This window comes from Gopherus evgoodei, chromosome 4, assembly GCF_007399415.2.
Source record: "Gopherus evgoodei ecotype Sinaloan lineage chromosome 4, rGopEvg1_v1.p, whole genome shotgun sequence".
Taxonomy (NCBI): Eukaryota; Metazoa; Chordata; order Testudines; family Testudinidae; genus Gopherus; species Gopherus evgoodei.
In genome coordinates, this window is record NC_044325.1 from 60,766,575 (window position 1) to 60,790,940 (window position 24,366).

The window sequence follows — 24,366 nt, forward strand, 5'->3', positions numbered from 1 at the left end:
ATTTTTATGCTTAAACAGAGATTTTAAATAACTAAATGTGTATGTGAGAGAGGGAAATTTGAGTCTGAAATGAATGCTATTTCTCATTAAGAGGTACAATTAAGAGATATGAGGCATGACTTTTGCACTCTGTAACACTGTATAAGAAATTGGAATTTCTTGTTATAAAATAAGAATACTACTTTAATAAATAAAATCCTATATCTGGTTGAATATTTACTGTGAGGTTTGTTTTTCACTTTTATCATAAGAATAATTTTGTTACAATCTAGTTTTGATTTAATAATAATAATAAAAGGAAAATTATACTGCTGATGATTGAAATATTCTTCACTGCTGGAGTGTCCAGAGTCCAAAGTCACTCCTCCTATATTAAATTAGGGAAATCTAGAATTTAGTATATGGATGCTGCGACTTATTGGATGTATCCACATCTGATACAGAAGTTACTGGAACTATTCAGTATGCCATGCGTTTGAGAAATAGCAACTGATAAATTTAAAAGATAGATTATTTGGTAGGAATTAAGAGGAGTAATAAATCATTACTTCACTAAGACCACCTTAACTATACACTCATAGACTCATGTTGTTCTAGCTACAAACTTGTTTTAGTTACTTTTCTGATGCTGTAGACTGTTTATTACTAACTTGTAAAACTTTCTTCATTTCATCTGTTTTACTCACTTTTTTCCTTGTATTTTTCTTTCACACAGGCCATGCAAGTGAAGGTACAGGTCAAAATGCATGATGTGTCTTTATGTTTCCGTTTTAGAGATGGACAGGCTCTAAGCATTCTTTCCATTGATCATAGCAGTGGCGTCACAAAAGGAAGGCACAGGCTCCACTCCTGATAAATTTCCTTATTGCAGAACTGGCCATATTTGATTAGCCCACCAGATTTCCCCCTCTTAACAGGCCCAGATGCTCCTTCGATGTAAAAATTTAGTCCATTACACTACTTATTAATTACATTCTACTTCTGCTGCCTTCTGCCTTCTGTTACCTTGTTTAATATGTTGAATCACTCACCAGGAGAGCACTTCCTAAGTATACCCAAAAGAAACATATCATGTTTGGTTTGTGACTTTCTAAGTCAAATATAAGGGTAAAATATTGTACCAGAGTAACCTCCATTGCACTCCCTACCCATGATGCTTGGCAGGATTGCATGAAATGTAGTAAATTCAGTCCTCCCCAAACATTTTTAAAAATACACCTTCTTATTGTGTGGCTGGATGGGTGCTTGGACCACACCCACTTTTTCCCTACCTATTCTATTCAGAGATTTCCTATTCCTCAGTGATGTATGCTTAGTTCATCTTCCTTTCCATTTTTCAAATGACATTTCTGAAGTGAAGTTGTAGTTTATACTATCTGACCTCAGGCTGGAGCTCCTAGGCACTAATAATACAGATAATAAATAAATATTTAACAATAACAATAATACTGTCAGACCTTGCCAAGTAAATAGGCATGGCTTTATCAGCACTGGTATGAGCGGCCTCCAGGGAAAAAAAGCCTGACAATTTTGAAAGAATTATGAATGTCAGTGCAAATGTCCTGGCCTGCTTTGGCAGTTATATTCTGCCTGCATGAATTCCCTTTGCATCATAATTATATTTGCAGTTCTTTCAGTTCTGTTGGCCAGTCCTTCTCCCATTGACATCTATGGACATGTTTCCATTAGCATCAGCAGCCTTTAGGCCTTAAGCAGTTAACAGTTAATTGTCCACCTGTGCTGCTAAACAGCTGGTGTATTTCACCCCAGAAGTGACAGAAAAAAATTCCTTTTATCATTGCAAACAATTTGGACAAACTATACCCAATTTGTCATGTCTCACACATATCTAGTGAAGACATTGTTTTATTTATGTAGATATCTATCACTGTAGACGGAGGCATTGTTTTGTTGTCACCAATAGTTGAAATTTCTCTGCCTAGTTCTACTTGCATATTTACCAGCAGGAAATAATGTTTACCAGCAGGAAATAATACAGTGCCACTTTAGGAAGCAGAAGTATGGTGGCAAAGGCAGAATGGATCACCTCTTCATCATTTTCAAATGTATTGATTTTAAGTGCATTTGTTACTCTCACACACCTTCCAGTCTCAATTACAATTGAAAATAAAGAAACTTTTATGGGAAAAATATCCCTCCCAAGAATAGAGGTGAGAAAAAAAGTATGGCTTCCTCTTCTTAAGCTGCCTCCCATATGTAAGAGGCATAGTGACGCCACTGGGTCCCAGTGATACATTGTGGCATTTGTTTGTCTGCTATCAAAGTAGAGTATAAATAATGTCATTGTAAATGTAGTGCCATTACATCAACGCTACTATAGAAAACTTTTTCTAAGGCACTTCCAAAAGCAAAGCTTTAAGGCAAAATAATCTCTTGCAACTGCTAGTTCCTTAAGAAAGGCAACCACATCCACTTTGTGTTCCCTCTGAATTGCTAAACACTTCGCCTAAGTAACGCTGCGTACATATACAGTGGTCTCCATTTGAAAGACAGGAATTGGCCAAAATTTACTACAGAGTGGAATATAGATTACTACCATTTTCCTCTATTCGTATAGTAGATTATATCTATGGTAACCATGATAATAACTGCCAAATGATGTATTTTAATGGCCTGTACTGTATCCGTACATGTAACTGTACAGTATAATATGAACACAATAGGCATTAGCATTTCATTTACAGAGGGAAGAGGATGTGGAGGGTTAAATGCAAGCATCTGCTCTTTGTAGTTTTTCATATGCTGAAGGTTCAATCTTGAGCTCTAATCTCCGGCAAAATTCCCCTTGAGTTCAATGCGAGTTTAGTCTAGATTTGGAACTCAGGATTGGGCCATTTATGTTGTGGTGGTGTTTGTCGTTGTTTACCATAAGTTCATTAACCGTATTGGTCTGTTTTATGATAAACAATGCTATTGCTAAGAGCTTTGATTTGTTATCTTAAATCCAAGGAAGAAATGCTATTTTAATATTTTATTTTAAATAAAATTTCACATTGTTTAATGTGGTTAGACAGATCAAATGTTATTCTATTGTGTTCACTTCTCTTTCCTAGGACAACCTTTCTCTAGTACCTTCGATGACCAAAGCTGCTGATGGTTTAGTTTGATGTCATTACAGAATTGCTTACACTACAACCCAGCCAACACAAACCAGTTTTACAGCTACACCACTTCCTTACTGTTTGGCTGAATTGAATTCTGTGCCTTTTAGTTTTTAATCTTTCTCAGCCAGCAGCAATGCAGATTAGCCCCATCCATGTATGTAGGACTAAGACCTTGGAAAATCTTGTCTGGAATAATCCTTAATAAAAACTTAAGCAACGGGAATTGAATTGTCTCTTTAAAAATGCAAACAAGCAGTCTATTATAATTATGAATCAGTTTTTAGTTACATGTGCCTGTCTGATTCAAGATGTGTATAAGACCCAGATGTTATAGTTAAATGTATGCACATACATACAAAACTAGGTTAGTATTATGAAAATAATGAGCATTACTATCACATTATTGCATAGCAAGAAGTTGTTTTTTTGGTTTTTTTTGCATTTTCCACATAAACCATACAGTTCTCTTTTATTTTACTACTTCTAACTATTCAAAATATAGCTATGTCAGTTACTATAGCTTGGTTGGACCATGAAGAATGAGGAATCATTTTGTGTGTAAGGAGAGTATACCTGTGTGTAATCAGTTACCTACGGATCTTTTACTTCTAGTCTGGAGGACAAGACCAAGAGCGAAAGAAATTGAAGCGTAGAGGGGATTTGTATTCAATACAGACGTCATTGATTGTAGCTGCACTTAAAAAGATGCTTCCTATTGGTTTGAATATGTGCACTCCTGGAGATCAAGAGCTGATTTCTTTGGCTAAGATTAGATACAGTCATGTAAGTCTACATTTTACAATAATTTTCAAAATAGTAAAATTGAACTTTAAAAACCAGACTTTGAAACATAAATGCCTAAATATTTGTTGCAAATTAATTCTGTCAGTGTGTGATAGAGTAATTATACCTGCAAAATACAGATTTGCAGGGCATAAAATGTGTGGAGGCATACAAACCATTTCCAATTTTCCCACATAGTTTCTCCTAACCTTCTACATATGTGTACTTTTAGGACTATGGTTTATGGCCACAATTAAAATAGTTCTTTTTTGGACATTGACCCCAAATATTCTTCCCAACAATTTATGTAATTAAAAAACCAATGTGTTATGTTGCAGTGTCTGAATTAATATCTGTTCTATATTCTGGATTTATCTCATACAGAAGTTTTTATAAGATAAATCTCAAACAGAAATAAAACACATTTATGTCTTTCCACAGAGGGACACAGATGAAGAAGTCAAAGAACATTTACGTAACAATTTGCATTTGCAGGAAAAGGTAATATTAAAAAAAAACTTTTTAAAATGAGATATAATTAGTGTAGGCTAACGTTTTTAAATATGGGTTTTGCACTTACATGTCATGTTCACTCCTATTTCCATAATGAAAATTTTAAAAATCATTTCTGTCCAATTTTCTTCTACCAAATCACTTTTTTTTCAGCTTTGCTTGGCTTTTAGGATTCAATAAGTTCTATAAAACACAACATGTTTGAAGAAAATCAGTTTGTTAGATTTAAAGCTATTATTGTTTAAAATCATCTCGTTTTGGGTGTTAATGAAAACAAAATTATTTCAGTTTTTAACTAAATTTTCATTTTCTAAATCAGTGGCAGCCTGCATTTTCAAAAGTGACTCCTGATTTCATGTACTAAAAGTAAGAAACTTTAAAAGAACAAGTGCTCAGTACTTGGGAATTATCAGCCCCCTTTAAGGTATCTCAAATTGGGCACCCAAAATCACTTTTAAAAATGCAGGCCAGTATTTGTAGCTGTATTGTTTCAAAGAAAACATTCTACATGAGAGTGTAAACTGATGCATTTATGTTTGCTTGTCTGTAAACAGCCTGAAAGAGTAGCTTTGAGAGCCATAAAGTTTAAGGCCAGAAGGTACCATCAGATTATCTTGTCTGACCTCCTGTGTATCCCAGGCCACCAACACCATTTAGCATCCACCCACTAACCCCAACAACCAAAATTAGACTGAAGTATTACAGCCTACCAGAGATTAGACTATTGTTTGTCACAGGCAGAGAATAGGAGGGACTAAATGGGCATAAGAACATGAGAATGGTCATACTGGATCAGACCAATGGTCCATCTAGCCTAGTGCCCTGTCTTCTGAAAGTGGCTGATGCCAGATGCTTCAGAGGGAGTGAACAGGACAGGGCAGTTTATCAAGTGATCCAAACCCTGTCATCCAGTCTCAGCTTCTGGCAGTCAGAGGTTTAGGGACACGCAGAGCATGGAGCTGCATCCCTGCCCATCTTGGCTAATAGCCATTGATAGACCTATTCTCCATGAATCTATCTAATTCTTTTTTTGAACCCAGTTATACTTTTGGCCTTCACAACATCCACTGGCAGTGAGTTCCACAGATTGACTGTGTGTTGTGTGAAGTACTACCTTATCTTTTTTAACCAGTTGCCTAGTGATTTCATTGGGTGACCCCTGGTTCTTGTGTTGTGTGAAGGAGTAAATTCACGTTCTCCACAGCATTCATGATTTATAGACCTATATCATGTACCTCCTCAGTTGTCTCTTGTCCGAGCTGAACAGTCCCATGACTCCTGCAATCAGGGCCCGCTCCAGGCACCAGCATTCCAAGCAGGTGCTTGGGATGGCAATCTGCAAGGGGTGGCAGTCCATGTGTTTTTGCCCCCAAGCAGCATGCTGACTTGCTGCTGTGGATGGCGGGGGCAGTCCCTGTGCCATTAGCATATTAGCAGTTATGTTCAGCTGTCTGCAGCAGGCGCAGCTTCTGTCTTCCAGCTTGTCATAACTCTCCTACTCAGATCTGAACCTTAGAGTTCAGAACATGAGAAGCTAGCATGAAACCTCCAAACTTAATTACCAGCTTGGATCTGATATTGCTGCCACCAGCCAGAATTCCAGTGTCTGGCTCACTCTGGTCTCCCCAAAACCTTCCCTGGGGAACCCCAAGACTCAGATGCCCTGAGTCTCACCACAAAGGGAAATAACCCACTTCCCTTCTCCCTCTTTACCTCCTCCCAGATTTCCCCGCCCTGGGTACTCTAGGAGATCCCCTGCTTCAAGTCCTTGAAACACCACACCGAGAAATCAAATATTTCTCTCCCCTCACCCAGAGGTTATGCAAATTCAGGCTTAGTAAATCTAATACAAAGAGATTCTCTCTTCCCCCCGTCTTCTTCCTCCCACCAATTCCCTGGTGAGCTGCAGACTCAATCCCCTTGAGCCCCCACTAAAAAAAAAATCCAACAGGTCTTAAAAAGAAAGCTTTATATAAAAAGAAAGAAAAAGACACAAAATGGTCTCTGTATCAAGGTAACAATATACAGGGTCAATTGCTTAAAAGAAAAAATGAATAAACAGCCTTATCCAAAAAGAATACAATTTAACACATTCCAGCAACTACACACATGTAAATACAAAAAAAAATATAAACCTTTTGTCTTACTATCCTTGTACTTACAACTTGGAAACAGAAGATTAGAAAGCCTGGAGATTCCTGTGGTCACTTTCAGAGCCCAGAAAAAGAACAGACCAAGAACAAAGGACTCACACCCAAAACTTCCCTCCACCCAGATTTGAAAAAGTCTTGTTTCCTGATTGGTCCTCTGGTCAAGTATTGTTTGTTACCCCTTTCCAGGTGAAAGAGACATTAACCCTTAGCTATCTGTTTATGACACAGCTGGAGACAGAAGCTGCCACCGAATTGCCGCCGCCATGGAAACGTACGTGCCGCCCTAACGGCACCCGTCCGTGGCAGCAATTTGGTGCGCTGTTTGGGGTGGCAAAAACAGTCGAGCTGGCCCTGCCTGCAATGGCAGGGAAATGATTAAATAAAATATATCCAGGTAATGCTGCATCCACATGCAGAGGAAGGCGAAAAACACCCAGTTCACTGCCAATCTGACCTGGGAGAAAATACCTTCCCAATCCCATGTCTGGCAATCAGACACTGAGCATGTAAACAAGAACGAGACCGTCAGGCACCTGAGAGAGAGAATGCTTGGGGCCACCTCAGAGACTTGGCCCTCCCTGTCTAATGTCCCATCTCCAGCCATGGCCATCTCTGATGCTTCAGAGGAAGGAGATTAAAAAAAAACAAACAACAATACATAATACATTGGGCGGCGGGGGGGTATTCCTTTCTTACCCCTGCAGGTGGCTGGCTGAAACTCTGAGGTATGAGTTTTTAGGGACATAAGCCAGAAGTGAGCGCTAGGCATAAGCATTAACTCCGTGGGTGCTCCAGGGCTGGTGGACACACAGAAAAAATTTAGTAGGTGCTTAACACCCACCAGCAGCCAAGCTCCCCACTCCCGTCCCCCTAGCACCTCCCATCCATCAGCAGCCCCACTGATCAGCCCCTCCCTCTCGCTTCACATCTGCTGTGGATTAGCTGTTCCACAGCGGGGAGGGGGAAGAGTGGGGACAAGCCATGCTTGGGGGAGGGGGCAGAACTGGGTGGGAAGAGGTGGGGTGAGGGGGCAAGAGGGTTTTGCGGGAAGAGGTGGGGCTTGGGGCGGAGCAGGGATGGGAAGAGCTGGGATCACTCCCCCCATTCTTAAATATAGGCACGACATTAGCTATTCTCCAGTCATATTGCACAATTCCCAAATAAATAGATGTATTAAAAATCCTTGCTAACAGACTGGTAATCGTACATGCCAATTCTTTCAGCATTCTGGATGGAAATTATCCAGTTCCCCCTGATTTGAGCGCATTAAGTTTTTCTTCCAACTCAGATGTGGTAATTTCCATTTCCACACACGTTTCCATCATCCGTCCTGCCTTCTTGCACATGTTCCTTGTTATCCTTTGTGAAAACTGGGATAAAGTATTCACTTAGTTTCTGGGCCATATCTGCATCATCTTTAATTTCCTTCCCATACACACTGCATAGCAGCCCAGCCTCATCCTTCCTTAGTCTCTTTTTATTTATATAACTAAAAAAACTCTCTTATTATTTATTTTAATTTCTTGGTAAGAACTAATTCAACTTGATTTTTATCAATTCTCACTTTATTCCTACATTTTTCAACTTCCAAGATTTAGGGTTGTGTTTTTTTTTGTTGATCAACTCCTTTTTCCATTGCCTAGAGGCTCTCTGCTTACTCCTAATAACTTTTTCGGAGTGGTCATTCATCCAGCTGTGACTGGAGCTTTTCCCTACAATTTTTTTCCTTGCTTGGGATGCAAAATTCAGATAGTTTGTGTACAGTTGAAATGAAGAGATTCCAAGCGTTTACATTTAAGTCTTTGAGCTTTTCAGTCCAATTGACTCCTTTAACTAATTCCCTTAATTTCCTAAAGTCTAGGCCTTTTGAAATCAAAAATCATAGTTGACTATCTGGTTTTGATTATACTTCCATTTAATTTAAACTGAATCATCTCATAATCACTCAATCCGAGGTTATTTTCTACAACCAGTTTTGTTCTGATGTCCTCTCTACTTGACTAAAACTAAGTCTAAAATTGCATTACCTCTTCTTGGTTCGATGACAATGTGTTGAAAAAAGCTGCCATCTATCTATCCAAGAATAACTGGGCCCTGCCAGTATTAGTAGTAGTTATTCTCCAAACTATATCTGGGAAGCTAGCGTCTCCCATTATTACACAATTCCTTATACTATTTATCTCTCTAATAATATTAAAGAGATCACTATCCATATCTGAGTCTGATCCTGGAGATCTATAGCAGACCCTTATGCAATTCCAACAGAAAATTTTACAATCCTGCCCCAAAGTGATTTTGACCCAAACAGATTCTGTTTTGTTCATACTATCACTTCTTATTCCTTTACAGTTAATCACTTCATTGATGTACAGTGCTATCCCACCATCTTTACCTTTATTCTTACCTTTCCTAATCAGAGTATCCCTTTCAATACCTGTATGACTCATGAGTGCTATTCCACCGTTTCTGTAATCCTTCTACTATCCAGCTTAAACCATCTGCACCACTAGTTGTAGTTCCTCCATTTTATTGCCCAGACTCCATGTGTTCATGTACAAGCATTTCAGTGTTTCCCTCGCACCATATTCGGTTTTTTAGCTGGATTAGATATAGTCCTTTCACTACCTGTAACAACTACCTGACTACTACTTCAATCAACATTTGTACTTTTGTCCTCCTTGCTTTGTGGTGTTCCATTATCTCTTACTGTATCTTCATTTAGTTGATTATTCATCCAGTTGGGTCTGGCTTCAGAGCCAGCTGATCTAGCTAAGAGGTTTGAAGCATGCTATTCTCCAGGGGGTATTCATTTTAGAACCTAAAGCTGAACTTTAGCGACTTTACTACTGGTCATTCTAGCAAAAGCATCCATTTCATGTTCTTACTCCACAAAACCAAAATGCCTCCCACACTTCCCCAAGCACCAAAAGCCCCAGTTGTGCCCTACTGATCTGCTGAAACCCCAGCTTCCCCATGGCAGCTTGTGCAGTGCAGTTCTGCATTGTCAAAACAAAAATCTGTGAAAAACTGAAAAGTAAAAAATATATGTGCCATGTAAAATACATGTATTTCAATATCAAAATAGGCAGCACACAGTTCACACTACTATGGGTATTGTTCTTTTTCATACATAATTCTATAGTAGCTTCCATGGAGCCTTCCTACAGAATTTAAGTCCAGCTGTCCTAGTAGGTTGTGGACCTTTGTGCCATGTTTACAGATAATGAAGAAAAATGGGAGGTATGAGTTGAATGACAAGAATGAAATGGGACTAGCTATTTCTTATCCATGTGAATCAGTAGTAGTAGTTGTGTTCATTATATTAAGGTAGGGCTTGTCTACACAGTGCATTAATCTTCACCAGAAAGGTATACATTCTGGTGCACACTAATATTCTATGCACTAAATGGCCCATTTGGACCCTGCTGGTGCTCTCTAAAAGGTCCCTGGTGCATGTTAATGTAGAACTGTTTGAAAGGTAACTGTAGTAACTTGCATTAGGGAAGTTGTATTATGTGTTGGCCGGGTCCATACAGGCCAGTTAGGGTGTGACACACTATTGCACACTAGAATTTACTTTCTTCTTATGTGGACTAATGTACTGTGCTTAAAAACCCTCGGTTAGCTTGTTTTAGATTAAGGAACATAAAAAGACTCATTTATTATTTGAGAAATGTATAATAAAGTATGAAATATCTTGATTATAGTCTGATGACCCAGCTGTGAAATGGCAGTTGAACCTGTACAAGGACATTTTGAAAAGCGAGGAGCCAACTAATCCTGAGAAAACAGTAGAACGGGTGCAGAGAATCTCAGCAGCTGTCTATCATCTGGAGCAGGTGATAAGGACTACATCTATAAAGTACTTACTTTAAATTAGAACATGAGGTTCTTTCTTGAGAGCACATACTGTAAAATAATGTTTAGATTGCTTCATCAAATGTATCTACTGAACAATAGTTTCTGCTTAAAACTAAATTTTATATATTGTACATTTAAAGTGTCATCTGCTAAAGTTTCAAAGTTCTACTTAGAAGAGCAATCATAACATTTCTGTTTGCCCTTGAAAAATTCTGTAAGCAATCCCCAAGCAATAGGGCAGGAATTCAGCACACAGCTTTTGTAATTTTAAGACGATGTGTGTGCATACATGTAAGTTTTTAATATATACATATTTTCAAAGTGACTTCCACCTGTTCTCCATTTCTACACATGGGAATACCTTGTATTAGCAACTTCTGCACACTCTTGCATGTTCAAATGATATAACTTAAGTATAAAAATTCATTTGAACCTGATTTCCATTCTGCCCATAAAAAAAAATCCATCATTTTCATGAAAAAGGAATAGTGCAAAAAATTGTTTACATGCATGACTATACCTGCAAATTTATTTATTCACAATGGTCACATTTTGGAAATTTTACACTTCAACTACATGTAAGATTTGTTGACATCAATGGGAGTTTTATATGTAGATTGAGAACTGTATATGGCCCTAAGTAATTATAAAAACGTGATTTTTATTAGAAAAGCAACATTTCTAAGAAGAAAGGAAGCTTTTGTAATATCCACTAATCAGTTTACTTGCCAGTCATGCAAATGAATTTTAACTGAATATGAAGCGTTTGTACTGCACATACTGATGGAAGTGTTTTCCCATAGGTCGAGCAACCATTAAGATCAAAAAAAGCTGTTTGGCACAAACTCTTGTCAAAACAACGCAAAAGAGCCGTTGTCGCTTGTTTCAGGATGGCACCATTGTACAATCTGCCAAGGTAGGTGCTTTAAAGGTTTATTTATTTGTGAATGATTACTGTTGAGCAAGCGCTTCAAGGAAGAGCAGGAATTTCTTAATACACACACTGCCTTTGAAATCATTAGCAAAGTTTGTTGCTTTGGCAGAGCTTCTATAGTTGGCAGATGCTGTCGCTTTCTGATTTTTAATAAGAATAATAAAACCAAAGGAATTTAAACTTATTTTTTAAAAGATCAGCCCTTAGTGCCTTGGCATGCTTAGAAGGATGTATACGTGTGCCAGCAATCTCTATATAGAAAGACTGTTGATAATATCCATTAAATAGCTGGTTTTCCCACGTCATTCATTCCTTGTGGTGATCTAACAGGGGCTTTATGCTGAATTACCTACTGGAAAAAACACCACAGGAAGTACACTACTTCACAAACACCATATTTCAGCTTTTCCCAGTCCTTATCTGGTGCAGCCCACCTTTATATCCCTCACATCATGCCCTGTTACAGTTGCCACAATCTGTTAATCTATTTCTGTCTGTTTTCTATCTTCTGTCCTTTTCTGACTTTGTTTGGTCTCCTTTTTTTAATTAATTCTCATCTTCTTCTAATTTCTTCCATTTTTTTAATTGTTGTTTTTCATTTTTAGCTGTCTTGTTCTGTGGCTTTCCCTCCCTGTTTCCATCCACATGAAGGCTTCATGCTGCTTGCATTGGGTTATTTCAGCTATGTGAGGGTGGGTTGTGTATATTTGTAAAGCCTATATGAGAGCTGTGGTGACAGAGCAGAGAAATTTGGGCTTAGGGACTGCTGGTTGAGCCTGTGACCCTGCATATGTGAGCTACTCCTGTGTCCAGCTGCATTCAGAGCACTGTGGGGGCTGGGACAGAAGGTGCATGCCCTCCTAGGGCTTATCCACTGCTTTTCCCACAGCTGCAAGGTCACAATTGCGTTGGGGTGGAAGGACAGATCCACCACCATGCAATTTTCTTCATTCCTACAGTGGTTTTCCTTCACTCTGTACCCTCTACCCAGGCTAGTTTAGGGCCTCCAAAGAGATACTACCCTCAAAGTTGGGAAACATTGCACTGCTAATAAAATGCAGTTTCACCAGTGAGTGTGTGTGCTGGATGAAGTTTGTTTCTTCCCTACGAGAATAAAGAAATCTTTAAAAGTCAATGTGCTTTGTTCACAAAATGTTCACAGAACGGTTAATAAAATGCATTTCATCTACCTCTAAAAAATGCATTATTAAAATGTATCTCCATGTTTGGTGTTGGCAGCCTTGTAACTGCACTTATAATTTGGAAAGGAAATTAGGTTTACCACATTAAGACCAATGAACAGTTTATTGTACAGTGAAGAGGAAATATCCCAGCTCTAAAAACGACATGGAGTTTTGTATTCTTAGAGCTTACCTACACTTCCCAGACAACCATGGTAGCATCTTACTAGAGAATCTTCCTTTAACACAGTTCTAGCTAGAAAAAAGCTAACATGTTGTCCATAGAGGGAAGAGAATGGGGAAGACTTAAATATAATGTAAAAACAAAGTAACTAGTTTGAGAGTGGTGGCTAATCCTTTCCAAAGTTCTGAGGATAGAGAAAAGGAGAGCACATTTCAGAAGATGTACTTCTTGGGGGTATTCTGGTCTAATAAATTAGTTTATTTATCCCGGGATATGCTTATAACCTCTTAAAGAAGAAATATCTAAGTAAAAAAAGAATGAGATATATTATTTTTCCCTGAAAAAATCACACCTGCATAGTTTTTGATATATTGGTGAATGCTCATGCAGAAGATGGGGGATGAAGTGAACTTCTGCATTTTTATTATCTATTATCTATAACTTACTGAATGTACTCTCTGTACGAGAAATATTGGGCCTGATTCATTTCAGACTTGCATCATTTTTATGATTAAGTTACTCCTGATTTTCACTAGTTGTGAGTGGTGAATCTGGCCAAGTAATACCACTTGCAATCTCTAGGGATGACCTTTGATAAAACTGTGCTTTGGTGACTCAGAATTTTGACATCCACCCCAAAAAGTCAAGATCCTAGGGGAAAAAATTGTGAGGCCTGTAGGTTTATTTCTCAATTGCTGTGTGCAGAATAAAGCATACAGGTTCTAGAAAATTCACAGCATTATGGCAGTGAGATAAAGCTGTCATGTCATGGTAACAAATACATACACAAGTATCTATCCATCATTTAAATTGATTGTGGCTTTAAGACATCTCTGAAACCTAGGGAATTTGTCAAGTGGCACATGATTAGTAATAATAAGAGCTGTGCAACGAAGCCCTTTGGAACCACAATTTTGCATGCAGCTCTTCATATCTGAGTATGTTTTTCCTCAGTTTAGTTTCTGTATTATATTGGGATGAGAGTAAATTCCCAATTTGATAGTAAGACATTAGTTTTAGACACACAAAGCCAGCAAGTTGTTAAAAGCAGCAGCCTTTCCAGCATCCTAGAAAATACTAAAGATTCCAGTGTATTATGACCCTTTCTTCTGATTAGCATCTGGAAATCTGGGTAGGGGTCCATATTCTTTCATGTTAATCTCACATTTGAACCTGATTTTCTTCAATGGAACATTTGTCTTACTTTAAGATTATCAGTATGTTGTTTCAGAACTTAAAACATCTTTGATGTGCAGCTACTTGTTAAAATAGTACATCTAGAAATCATAAAGAGATTATTTAATTTTCCCTCTAAGATTTCTAGGTGCTTCCTGTTCCTGTTCTTAGAAGTGGCTTGAGATACAAAGTAAATAGTAATTGTATTTTTTTTAATATTTTTGTTTCTCAAAAAATGAACATTTTTAAAACTCGGAAATACTAATTCTCTGTGCTCTTTGTTTGGTAATTAGATATAGTTTGTACAGTGTGCCGAAGATGAAAAGTGCCTTCTAAGTAATAAGTATATTTTCTGTGACATATGAATATATTTAAATATTTAGAGTTGATGGTTTAAGGAAATGCACTTTATTTACATTTTTTATTTTATTTTTTATATACACATGCATAGAGATACAGCAGAATAGAATGTGCATGGCAGTTATTCAAACATAACTTGTGAATGCAGAATTCTTTACTGAATTTAACATATGTCTTTATTGTTAGTTCTTAAATGAAAACCTATATGCTTTTCTTCAGACACAAAATTAGCACTTTCTTCCTGAGCACCTTTCAACGTGTTTGGCTGGAAAAAGTACATGAAAAAACTCAGTATGACAGGCTTATACTCATGTTAACGGTAATGTAACCTGTGGAGAGCCTCTTCTTTATGCGTGCACTTATTCCTTTCCCAGCCATGATATGATGTTGTCATAAAACATGAATTTGTACAATTTTTTTAAGGGATTCTGATTGGTCAGTCTTTGAGGTTTAATTATTAAATGATACCAATGCTGGCAATAAAGCACAGGAGGTTATCCAAATAATCATTTCATTACTGCAAAAAGAAATAGGAAATGCATAATTTGTATACTACATTCCCCAACAGTGAGCATTTTATGTGTGTATACATAAATCCTCTGGTCTTAACTTATGTACATGGTATTTTACATGGTTTTTAGCCTCAGTGCATTTAGTGCACTATACCTATGATAAAAAGAAAAACAAACAAAAAACTCCATGAATCAAACAACCTCTGCTTTACAGGATACATGGAGTGCCTCTAAAAACAAAAAGCTCCGTCTTAAATAGAACATGAAACATGCAATGTAAAGCCATATCCGGCAAGAACAGTATTTACTTCTGTGAGTTGTCTCAGAGAAATCAGTGGGACTTTAGTATAATAATCACTGTGCCCAGTGCTACGTGCTTCTAGGATCAGACACTAGATTCTTGTGAAAGGCAGTTTTCAATATTTTTCCGGTGGATTTTTAAACCAAATGTGTGGGACAACACATTTTTTATTTAATTTGGATCTGAAAGAACACAAGCTGAGAAGAGATTTATATTTGTGGAGAAAGGCACTGGAGTAAGTCAAGGAGTGTTATGTTGCAGAGGTCCCTGATGTGGTAGTTACTTAAATGTTGCTGGATGAGTTTTGCTGTCTTAATGGACCAACATGACAATTGCTTCAATTTTAACAAGAATTATTCATCAATTTCTGACCACATATTATGTTCCTTCAGTGTATAAAAATGTATGCTTATTTCTATGGCTATATTAAGGCCCCAGTCCTGCAACACTTTCACATTATTTACCATATATGAATACTTCAATGGGATTGCTTACAGGCATTAAGTTAAACACATTCTTCTTCGAGTGCTTGCTCATATCCATTCCAGTTAGGTGTGCGCGCGCCGCGTGCACGTTTGTCGGAGATTTTTGTCCTAGCAACACTCGGTGGGCCGGCAGGGCGCCCCCTGGAGTGGCGCCGCTATGGTGCCAGATATATACCCCTGCCGGCCCCTCTGCTTCTCAGTTCCTTCTTACCACCCGTGTCGGTTGTTGGAACAGTGGAGCGCAGCTTAGCTGATCTCCACCTCCCTAGAGATTCGCTCGTTTCTATTGTAATTGTGCATATAGTTCGATTTCTTCAAGTATAGTTAGTGTTTAGTTGTTATTAGTTCTGTAGTAGTTATTGTAGATAGTTAAGAGGGACTGGGGGTTAGCCCCTTCCCCTCGCCTGGTACCGGGGCCCATGTCCGGTTCACCGGGCTTCAGACAGTGCTCGGCCTGTCATAGGCCGATGCCCACAGGAGACCCTCAAGACTCCTGTCTTAAGCGCTTGGGTGAATCCCATCTTATGTACAAGTGCCGCATCTGTAAGGCGTTCAAGCCCCAGACTAAAAAAGAGCAGGACATTCGCCTAAAACAACTTCTGATGGAGGCAGCGTTGACTCCCCAGTCTTCGGCACCGCCAGCGGCACCGGGAACAAGTGCCTCCTTGGCACCGGAGCGCATGCCAACAGTGAAGGCTCCTCGACATCAACCATCACCGGCCCAAGCTCCTACCCGGCACCATTCGCTCTCACCACGGAGCAAGAAGCACAAGCCTCCTGCGGCTGCTATATCTACACCGCAGTCTGAGCGCTTAGCCAAGTCGGACCGCCTGGCACCGTCAACTGCCGCGGCACTGACGTCCTCCGCACCATTGATTCCGGCCTCGCAAGAGCCATCGAGTCCGGTGCTTACCAGCTCCCCGGCACACGCCGTGGTTGAGCTTATCGTGCCCTCCACTCCGGAGACGTTCTCCACGGCACAGGACTTGATTGCCTTGACGGAGCCTGAGCTGCCTCAACCCCCGGCGCTGCCGGTGCGGATTCTTCAGTCCATAGGCAAGCTGGCCCTCATAAGACCTTCTTCGCCTGGTACCACAGAATGCCACCGGTCCCGATCCAGGTCCTACAGGCACTCCCGGTCCCGTCATCGATCCCGGTCCCGCGGCCGCTTGCACTCCCGGTACCGTTCCCTATTGAGTTACCAGTCGTACTCGCGGCACCGTTCGAGGTCCCGGTCGCCGTCCAGATACTATCGGCACCGCTCCAGATCTCGGCACCACTCGCAGCACCGTACTTCTCGCAGCTGTTCTCGGCACGGCAATTCCAGGCACTGGTCGACCTCCTGGCACCATGCTGGTCGCAGGTCCTGGTCCCACTCCTGGCACCATCACGACTCTCAGTACCATTCTCTGGCATCGCGTAGGGACGGTTCAAGTGGACGCAGAGACCCACATCAAACAGTCTCTGCCCCCCCGCCCGTGGCCATCTCGTCATCCGTCGATCTCCCGTGCAGACACTGCATCATATGGGGATCCGGATAACCACCAGGGACCTCATCAGTGGCCCTTTTGGGCACCTTGGGCCTACCACCAAACCCAAGGTGATCCGCATATACCATCACACTCCAGCCCTTCTGAACATCGGGCGCCAGAGACCACAGTGAGCAGACCTCCCCCGGCAGGTACGGAGGAATCTCCAGCCCACGTACCAGACCCACAAGATCCGCCGCCTCAGGACATCCCCCAAGACCAGGAGTCGATCCAAGACACGCTTGTCCCCGGGGTTTCATCCTCTTCTTCCCCGGATGAAGCGGTGGCAGGGACATCTACATCTGGACCACCCCCAATCGACCTCAGGTCACACCAGGACCTTCTGCGCCGCATCGCCCTCAATATCAGCTTGCCCGTAAAGGAAGTTCCTGAGGTGGACGACCCGGTGGTCAGTATACTGTCGGCGGAGGCTCCAACCAGAGTGGCCCTCCCCTTCATCCGCTCGATCCAGGCTAAAGCGGATACCATCTGGCAATCCCTGGCATCTGTACCGCCCACAGCCAGAGGGGTTGAACGTAAATACATGGTACCCTCCAAAGGATATGAGTACCTGTATATACACCCTCCTCCTTGTTCACTGGTTGTACAGTCCATCAATGAACGGGAGCGCCATGGCCAGCAAGCCCCTGCTCCTAAATCAAGGAAGTCCAGGCAAATGGATTTGTTGGGGAAAAAGATCTATTCCACGGGAGGCCTCTAACTCAGGGTGGCGAACCAGCAAGCCCTCCTGAGTAGGCATAGCTACAACACTTGGGAGGCAGTAGGGAAGTTTGCTGAGCTCGTCCTGCAGGACTCCCACCAGGAATTCACAGCTCTCCTGGAGGAAGGGAAGAAAATTGCGTGGACCTCCCTCCAGGCCTCGCTGGATGCCGCTGATTCGGCAGCTAGAACCGTCGCCTCTGGAATTGCCATGCGGCATATATCGTGGCTGCAAGTGTCAGGCCTACCACCTGAACTCCAGTACACTATACAGGACCTACCTTTTGATGGCCAGGGCCTCTCCTCCCAGAAGACAGACCCTTGGCTACAGAGTCTGAAGGACAATTGCGTAATTATGCGTTCGCTGGGAATGCATACGCTGCAGACTCAAAGACGATCTTTCCGGTCGCAACCTCAGCGCCCCTACCCCCTACCTCGGCCAAGGCAAGACTTCACCAGAAGGCGGGGTCGTACCTCTCGCAGACGACAGTCTGGACCTCAGGGGGGTAACAATTCCATTCCCACCAAGCCACTGGCAGGACCAAAGCCAAACTTTTGAGGGTATGCCCAAGAGCAATGTACCAACCGCCTTGCCGCATTCCTCCCTGTGTGGTCCCAGCTAACTTCGGACCATTGGGTCCTCCGCACAGCGGAGTGTGGCTACCGTCTTCAGTTTGTTTCAACCCCTCCTTCCCACCCTCCCTCCTCGTCCCTCTTCAGGGACCCCTCTCATGAGCAACTCCTTCTGCAGGAGGTTTCGAGGCTCCTTGCGATGGGAGCTATAGAGGAGGTTCCGGAGGAATTAAGGAGCAAGGGGTTCTATTCCAGATATTTCCTCATTCCCAAGGCAAAAGGGAGCCTCCGGCCTATCCTGGACCTGTGAGGACTGAACAAATTCATGAGAAGGTTCAAGTTCTGCATGGTATCCCTGGGAACCATCATTCCTTCCCTGGATCCCGGAGATTGATACGCTGCTCTCAACATGAGGGACGCATATTTCCACATCGCGATTTACCCTCCGCACAGACAGTACCTATGCTTTGTGGTGAATCGTCAACATTACCAATTTGCAGTCCTTCCCTTTGGCCTATCCTTGGCCCCTCAGGTATTCACGAAGTGTATGGCGGTAGTCGCCGCCTCCCTCCGCCATCGTCGAATACATGTCTTCCCATACCTCGACGACTGGCTTATTCGAGGGACCTCCGAGGCTCAGGTCACCGCTCATGTAAACGTCATCAAGGCCCTATTCAACCGTCTAGGCCTGATAATCAATCTAGACAAATCCATTCTCCTACCTACGCAGAGGATAGAATTCATAGGGGCCATGCTGGACTCCAATCTTGCAACGGCCAGTTTGCCCCCACCGCGGTTTCAGGCTATAGTCTCCCTTATACAATGACTACAAAGCTTCCCAACAACCTCTGTCCGCACCTGCCTCGGTCTCCTCGGTCATATGGCTGCGTACACCTTTGTTACGAAGCACGCGGGACTGCGCATGCGTCCTCTTCAGACTTGGCTCACCTCAGTCTATCATCCACGCAGGGATGCCATAGACATGATAATCACGGTTCCACCAAGTGTCCTGAGCTCCCTCGACTGGTGGCTGACACCCTCCCTGGTGTGTGCCGATCGTCCGTTCCATCCATCGCAGCCCTCTGTCTCCCTGACAACAGACGCTTCCTGTCTCAGGCACCTTCGCACCCAAGGCCTTTGGTCCTTTCAGGGGCTGGCGCTTCACATCAATGTCCGCGAACTGAGAGCAGTCCGACTGGCGTGACAGACCTTCCAGCATCACCTACAGGGCCGTTGTGTTGCAGTATTCACAGACAACACAACGGCCATGTATTACATAAACAAGCAGGGAGGGACGCAATCTTCCCCCCTTTGTCAAGAGGCGATGCGACTGTGGGACTTCTGCATAGCCCACTCGATAGATCTGGTAGCCTCCTTTCTCCCAGGAGTCCAGAACTCTCTCGCGGATCACCTGAGCAGGTCCTTCCTGTCCCACGAGTGGTCCATCTGTCTGGACATCCTCCTTTCAGTATTCCGGAGGTGAGGCTTTCCCCAGATAGACCTCTTTGCCTCCTGAGAGAACAGGAAATGCCAGGTGTTCTGCTCCCTGCAGGGTCGCTCCCCAGGCTCCCTATCAGACATGTTCCTAATTCCCTGGGAAGATCGTCTACTTTATGCCTTTCCACCCTTTCCTCTAGTCCACAGAGCCTGCTCAAGCTCCGCAGGGACAGGGCCTGGCTAATCCTGATCGCTCCGGTGTGGCCAAGGCAGCACTGGTACACCATGCTGCTCGATCTATCTCTAGCGGACCCAATACCTCTGCCACTCTGCCTGGACCTCATAACACAGGACTTCAGCAGACTTCACCACCTGGACCTGCAGTCCCTCCACCTGACAGCATGGTTGCTGTCTGGTTAAACCAATCCGAATTGCTCTGTTCCACCCCGGTGCAACAGGTCCTACTGGGAAGCAGAAAGCCTTCCACGCGGGCGACATATCTCGCCAAGTGGAAGCGCTTCTCCCATTGGTGCGCCCAGCATAACTTTATTCCCGAAGGCATATCGGTCCCCATTATCTTGGACTACTTATGGTACCTCAAGGAGCAGGGCCTGGCGCGCTCTTCAGTAAGGGTGCATCTGGCCGCGATTTCCACCTTCCATCCTGGGGAATCTGGCAGTACGACCTTCTCTCACCCTATAGTTTCCAGATTCCTTAAGGGCTTGGAGCGGCTCTACCCTCAAGTTAAGCGCCCTTCCCCTACCTGGGATCTCAACCTTGTATTAGCTAGGCTCACGGGCCCTCCCTTTGAGCCGTTAGCCACATGTTCGCTGCTGTACCTATCTTGGAAGACAGCCTTCCTTGTCGCTATCGCCTCGGCCAGATGAGTGTTAGAGCTTCGTGCTTTGATGGTAGATCCCCCGTATACGATATTCCACAAGGACAAGGTACAGCTGCAGCCGCACCTGGCTTTCCTTCCCAAGGTGGTCTCTGCCTTCCATATTAATCAAGACATTTTTCTACCAGTCTTCTTCCCGAAGCCACACGCATCACGCCGGGAACAACAGCTACATAACCTGGATGTCCACCGGGCCCTCGCCTTTTACATCCAGAGGACCAAACCTTTCAGACGCTTGCCTCAGCTATTTGTAGCGGTGGCGGAGCGCATGAAAGGCATGCCTATCTCTTCCCAGAGGCTCTCATCCTGGGTGACATCCTGTATCCGGATATGCTACGACTTGGCCAGCGTTCCAACTGGCCATCTAACCGCCCACTCGACTTGGGCTCAAGCCTCGTCTGCCGCTTTCCTGGCCCACGTTCCCATCCAGGAAATATGTCGTGCAGCTACCTGGTCTTCTGTCCTTACTTTTGCATCCCAGTATGCACTGGTTGAGCAGTCTAGAGACAGTGCCACCTTTGGCTCAGCGATCTTACATTCCGCAACGTCTCGCTCCGACCCCACCGCCTAGGTAAGGCTTGGGAATCACCTAACTGGAATGGATATGAGCAAGCACTCGAAGAAGAAAAGACGGTTACTCACCTTTGTAACTGTTGTTCTTCGAGATGTGTTGCTCATATCCATTCCACACCCGCCCTCCTTCCCCACTGTCGGAGTAACCGGCAAGAAGGAACTGAGGAGCGGAGGGGCCGGCAGGGGTATATATCCGGCACCATAGCAGTGCCACTCCAGCGGGCTCCCTGCCGGCCCACCAAGTGTTGCTAGGGTAAAAATCTCCGACAAACGTGCATGCGGCGCGCGCACACCTAACTGGAATGGATATGAGCAACACATCTCGAAGAACAACAGTTACAAAGGTGAGTAACCGTCTTTTCACAAGTGTTAGCAGATCCTAAATCTTTACCTAGGTTAATTTCATGCATACCTACCATTCAGATAAGTGATTTAACAGCTGCACTTAGTGTTGCTTTTCAATTAAAACTAAATTTCCTTTGTCTAGTCAACTGTGCGAGACACCAGTATTATATCAGTCATTCAGTTGTGAAAATTATAGTTAAGGTTATAGTACTATTTCATTTAGACTCTATTTCCACTTGTTCAGATAGTAAATTTATGTGGGGAGGGAACAACAAACAAAAAACCCTCCTCTTTTTGGACTAATATTTTCCATATTCTCAACTGAAAAGTGACTTTTTTGTAAAGTTTGACAAAAATCCATTCAAGCATATTAAGTTATGCAAGGTTTAAAAATGCATCTTTCCCACTTTAAAAGGAAGTATTGTCACACTTTTTTTCATGCACATAATTCAGGAAGAGATGAATTTGAAACTTGGTCTGTAAAAAGTGCTTTTTATGGTATGTGTCCACAATCTAATTTGAAAATATTTGGTTGAATACAAAATGTACTAAAAATAACTGACTGAAAAATCATTTTTGAGTGTGCTCAATAGGCACTTAAGTTTTTTTTTACCCCATTCTCTTTTGTGACATTACCGTGTATGTTCTCCCCACATAGACTTCCTCCTTGATTAGGCATAAGAATTACTTCCCCAAGGTTTCTAAAAGACAAATTGCATGAATACACACAGGAAAATTCTCCATAAAAACCCACTGTCTTAACTTGAGGAATAAGAAAAAAAAAGTGGGTTTGAATAAAATATAGATTTTTCTGTATTGGGGTCTGACCACAGTTTATGCTGCATTTTGTATTAGTTTGAAATAAACAAACTAAACTTTGATTTCAGATGCCAAGATACAACAGTCACAGTGTAAAGTATGGTAAAGAGACTTCTTTAACCCAGCCTTACAAAAAACTGTGTCTAGTCAGACAATAGCAGCAATTGGATGTAAAACTCATCCCTTGCTACCTCACTGAGATAAGAAATGCAGAGCCCAGTACTGTACATCTAAATGCTAACATTTTTAAGCATGGATATTTTTTTTCTCCCTCCTTTTTTCAAAAACAGCCAAGGAAATTAAAGAACTTAAAGCAACCATAAATATTGCATACTTAAAGTTTCTTTTTTGCAAAGTGAAGGTTCCTACAGCAATGTTTGCTGGTCAGATTGTATATAATATGTATTTTCTGGTATCCGTTAGAAACCTCTTTGGGGTAGGGACTTTGTCTTCTATGTGTTTGTATAGCACCTAAAACAATGGCATCCCAATCCTAGTATGGGTCTATCACAATAATACCAGTGAAAACAGACCCATATGCAGGAAAATGTGGTGGCATTAAGAGGTATTTAGTATGTTCCCTCAGTGTACCTCATGTATGCTCAAAAGTCTGAAGAAAAATGTTTTTTCACTGAATGTTTGATTTAGTTTGCATATTATTTCACTGACCAATCAGAGGATCAAAATTGTACAAAATACATATCCTTACTAATCATTAACCACCTAAGCTATTATACTATCTTCTGTTTACCCCTCTTGATCTCACTTTCACCCCCCCTCCCAGGCACCGTTCTATTAACCTCTTCCTCCATGGTTATCAGAACTATTGGATAGAAACAGAGGAATATTCATTTGAGGAGAAACTAGTTCAAGATTTGGCTGTAAGTACTGAAATAACTGGGCTTAGTTATCAGTGCCCTTTTCAATATATATATATAATATATATATAATAACATGTATTTACCTTTTGTGTTAGCATAGTTATATGTTTAAATTTATAAAATAGCAAATCCTATGCTTCAGGGCATAAATTGATCACCTGTTTTGGTCAGGAAGAAATTTGCACCAGGATATAGTATTGCACATTTAGGTATATTAAAAGGTGGTTTATGCCCTCAACTGAAGTATATGGTGTTGATTACTTTCAGAAATAGAACAGTACTAGATGGACCATTGGTCTGTTTTTGTTAGTATGGCAATTCCTATGTTCCTATGTTTTCAATTATTATTTGTTTGAAGACTTAACTTGATTGATACTTTCCCTTTTTTGAATTTTTGTTGTTACATAATACTTTATTTTAACATTCTAAGCTTTAACGCAAATTAAAATTTGCCATTTTCTTGTTGATATTCTGTAATGAAATGTAAATATGCATAACCATATTCAGCAGAAATTCAGCATTCATGTATCATGGATGTGGAGGATTAGCAAACTTCTGCATCTTGGCACCTAATCCTGATTCAGAAAGATCTCCATTTCTGTCTTCCTCCTTCATGGAATTCATAATGCCAGGTTTTATGCATTTGTCTAATATTTCTAAAATGCCTATCTCGTTGGTGTCTAACGACCATGGAAAGAGAAGATACCACTTCAGTATCTCACAAGGAGGATATGTTTAAGTCTTAATTCAATATGAGCTAACACTGACATACACAGAAGAAGCCTCATTATACCTTTTAAAAGGAACTGGCATATGGGGAAGGATTTGAATTTTTGGAAAATCATAAGTAACTATCTTGTCTACTATAGGCCTAGCTTGACATGAGTAATTAGACATGGACTCACCAGAGAAGAATTAGGAAGAGACTGGGACTGAGTGGAAAAGGAATTCCAGAGAGTAGTATTAAATGAAAAAGAAAAAAATGCTTAGCAGAGAAAAGCAGAAGTCTGTTAAATGCAATAA

The 24,366-nt window shown here is 41.7% G+C and overlaps 1 protein-coding gene across 1 annotated transcript in view; it reads left to right on the top strand.

The window, feature by feature from the left end:
• RYR3 (ryanodine receptor 3) overlaps positions 1-24,366 on the top strand; it is a 607,531-nt gene that overhangs the window by 487,416 nt on the left and 95,749 nt on the right. Inside the window, 6 exon segments of the mRNA XM_030559417.1 lie at positions 716-730; positions 3,738-3,908; positions 4,350-4,409; positions 10,282-10,413; positions 11,239-11,351; positions 23,247-23,343. Coding sequence (XP_030415277.1) covers positions 716-730; positions 3,738-3,908; positions 4,350-4,409; positions 10,282-10,413; positions 11,239-11,351; positions 23,247-23,343 — 588 coding nt within the window.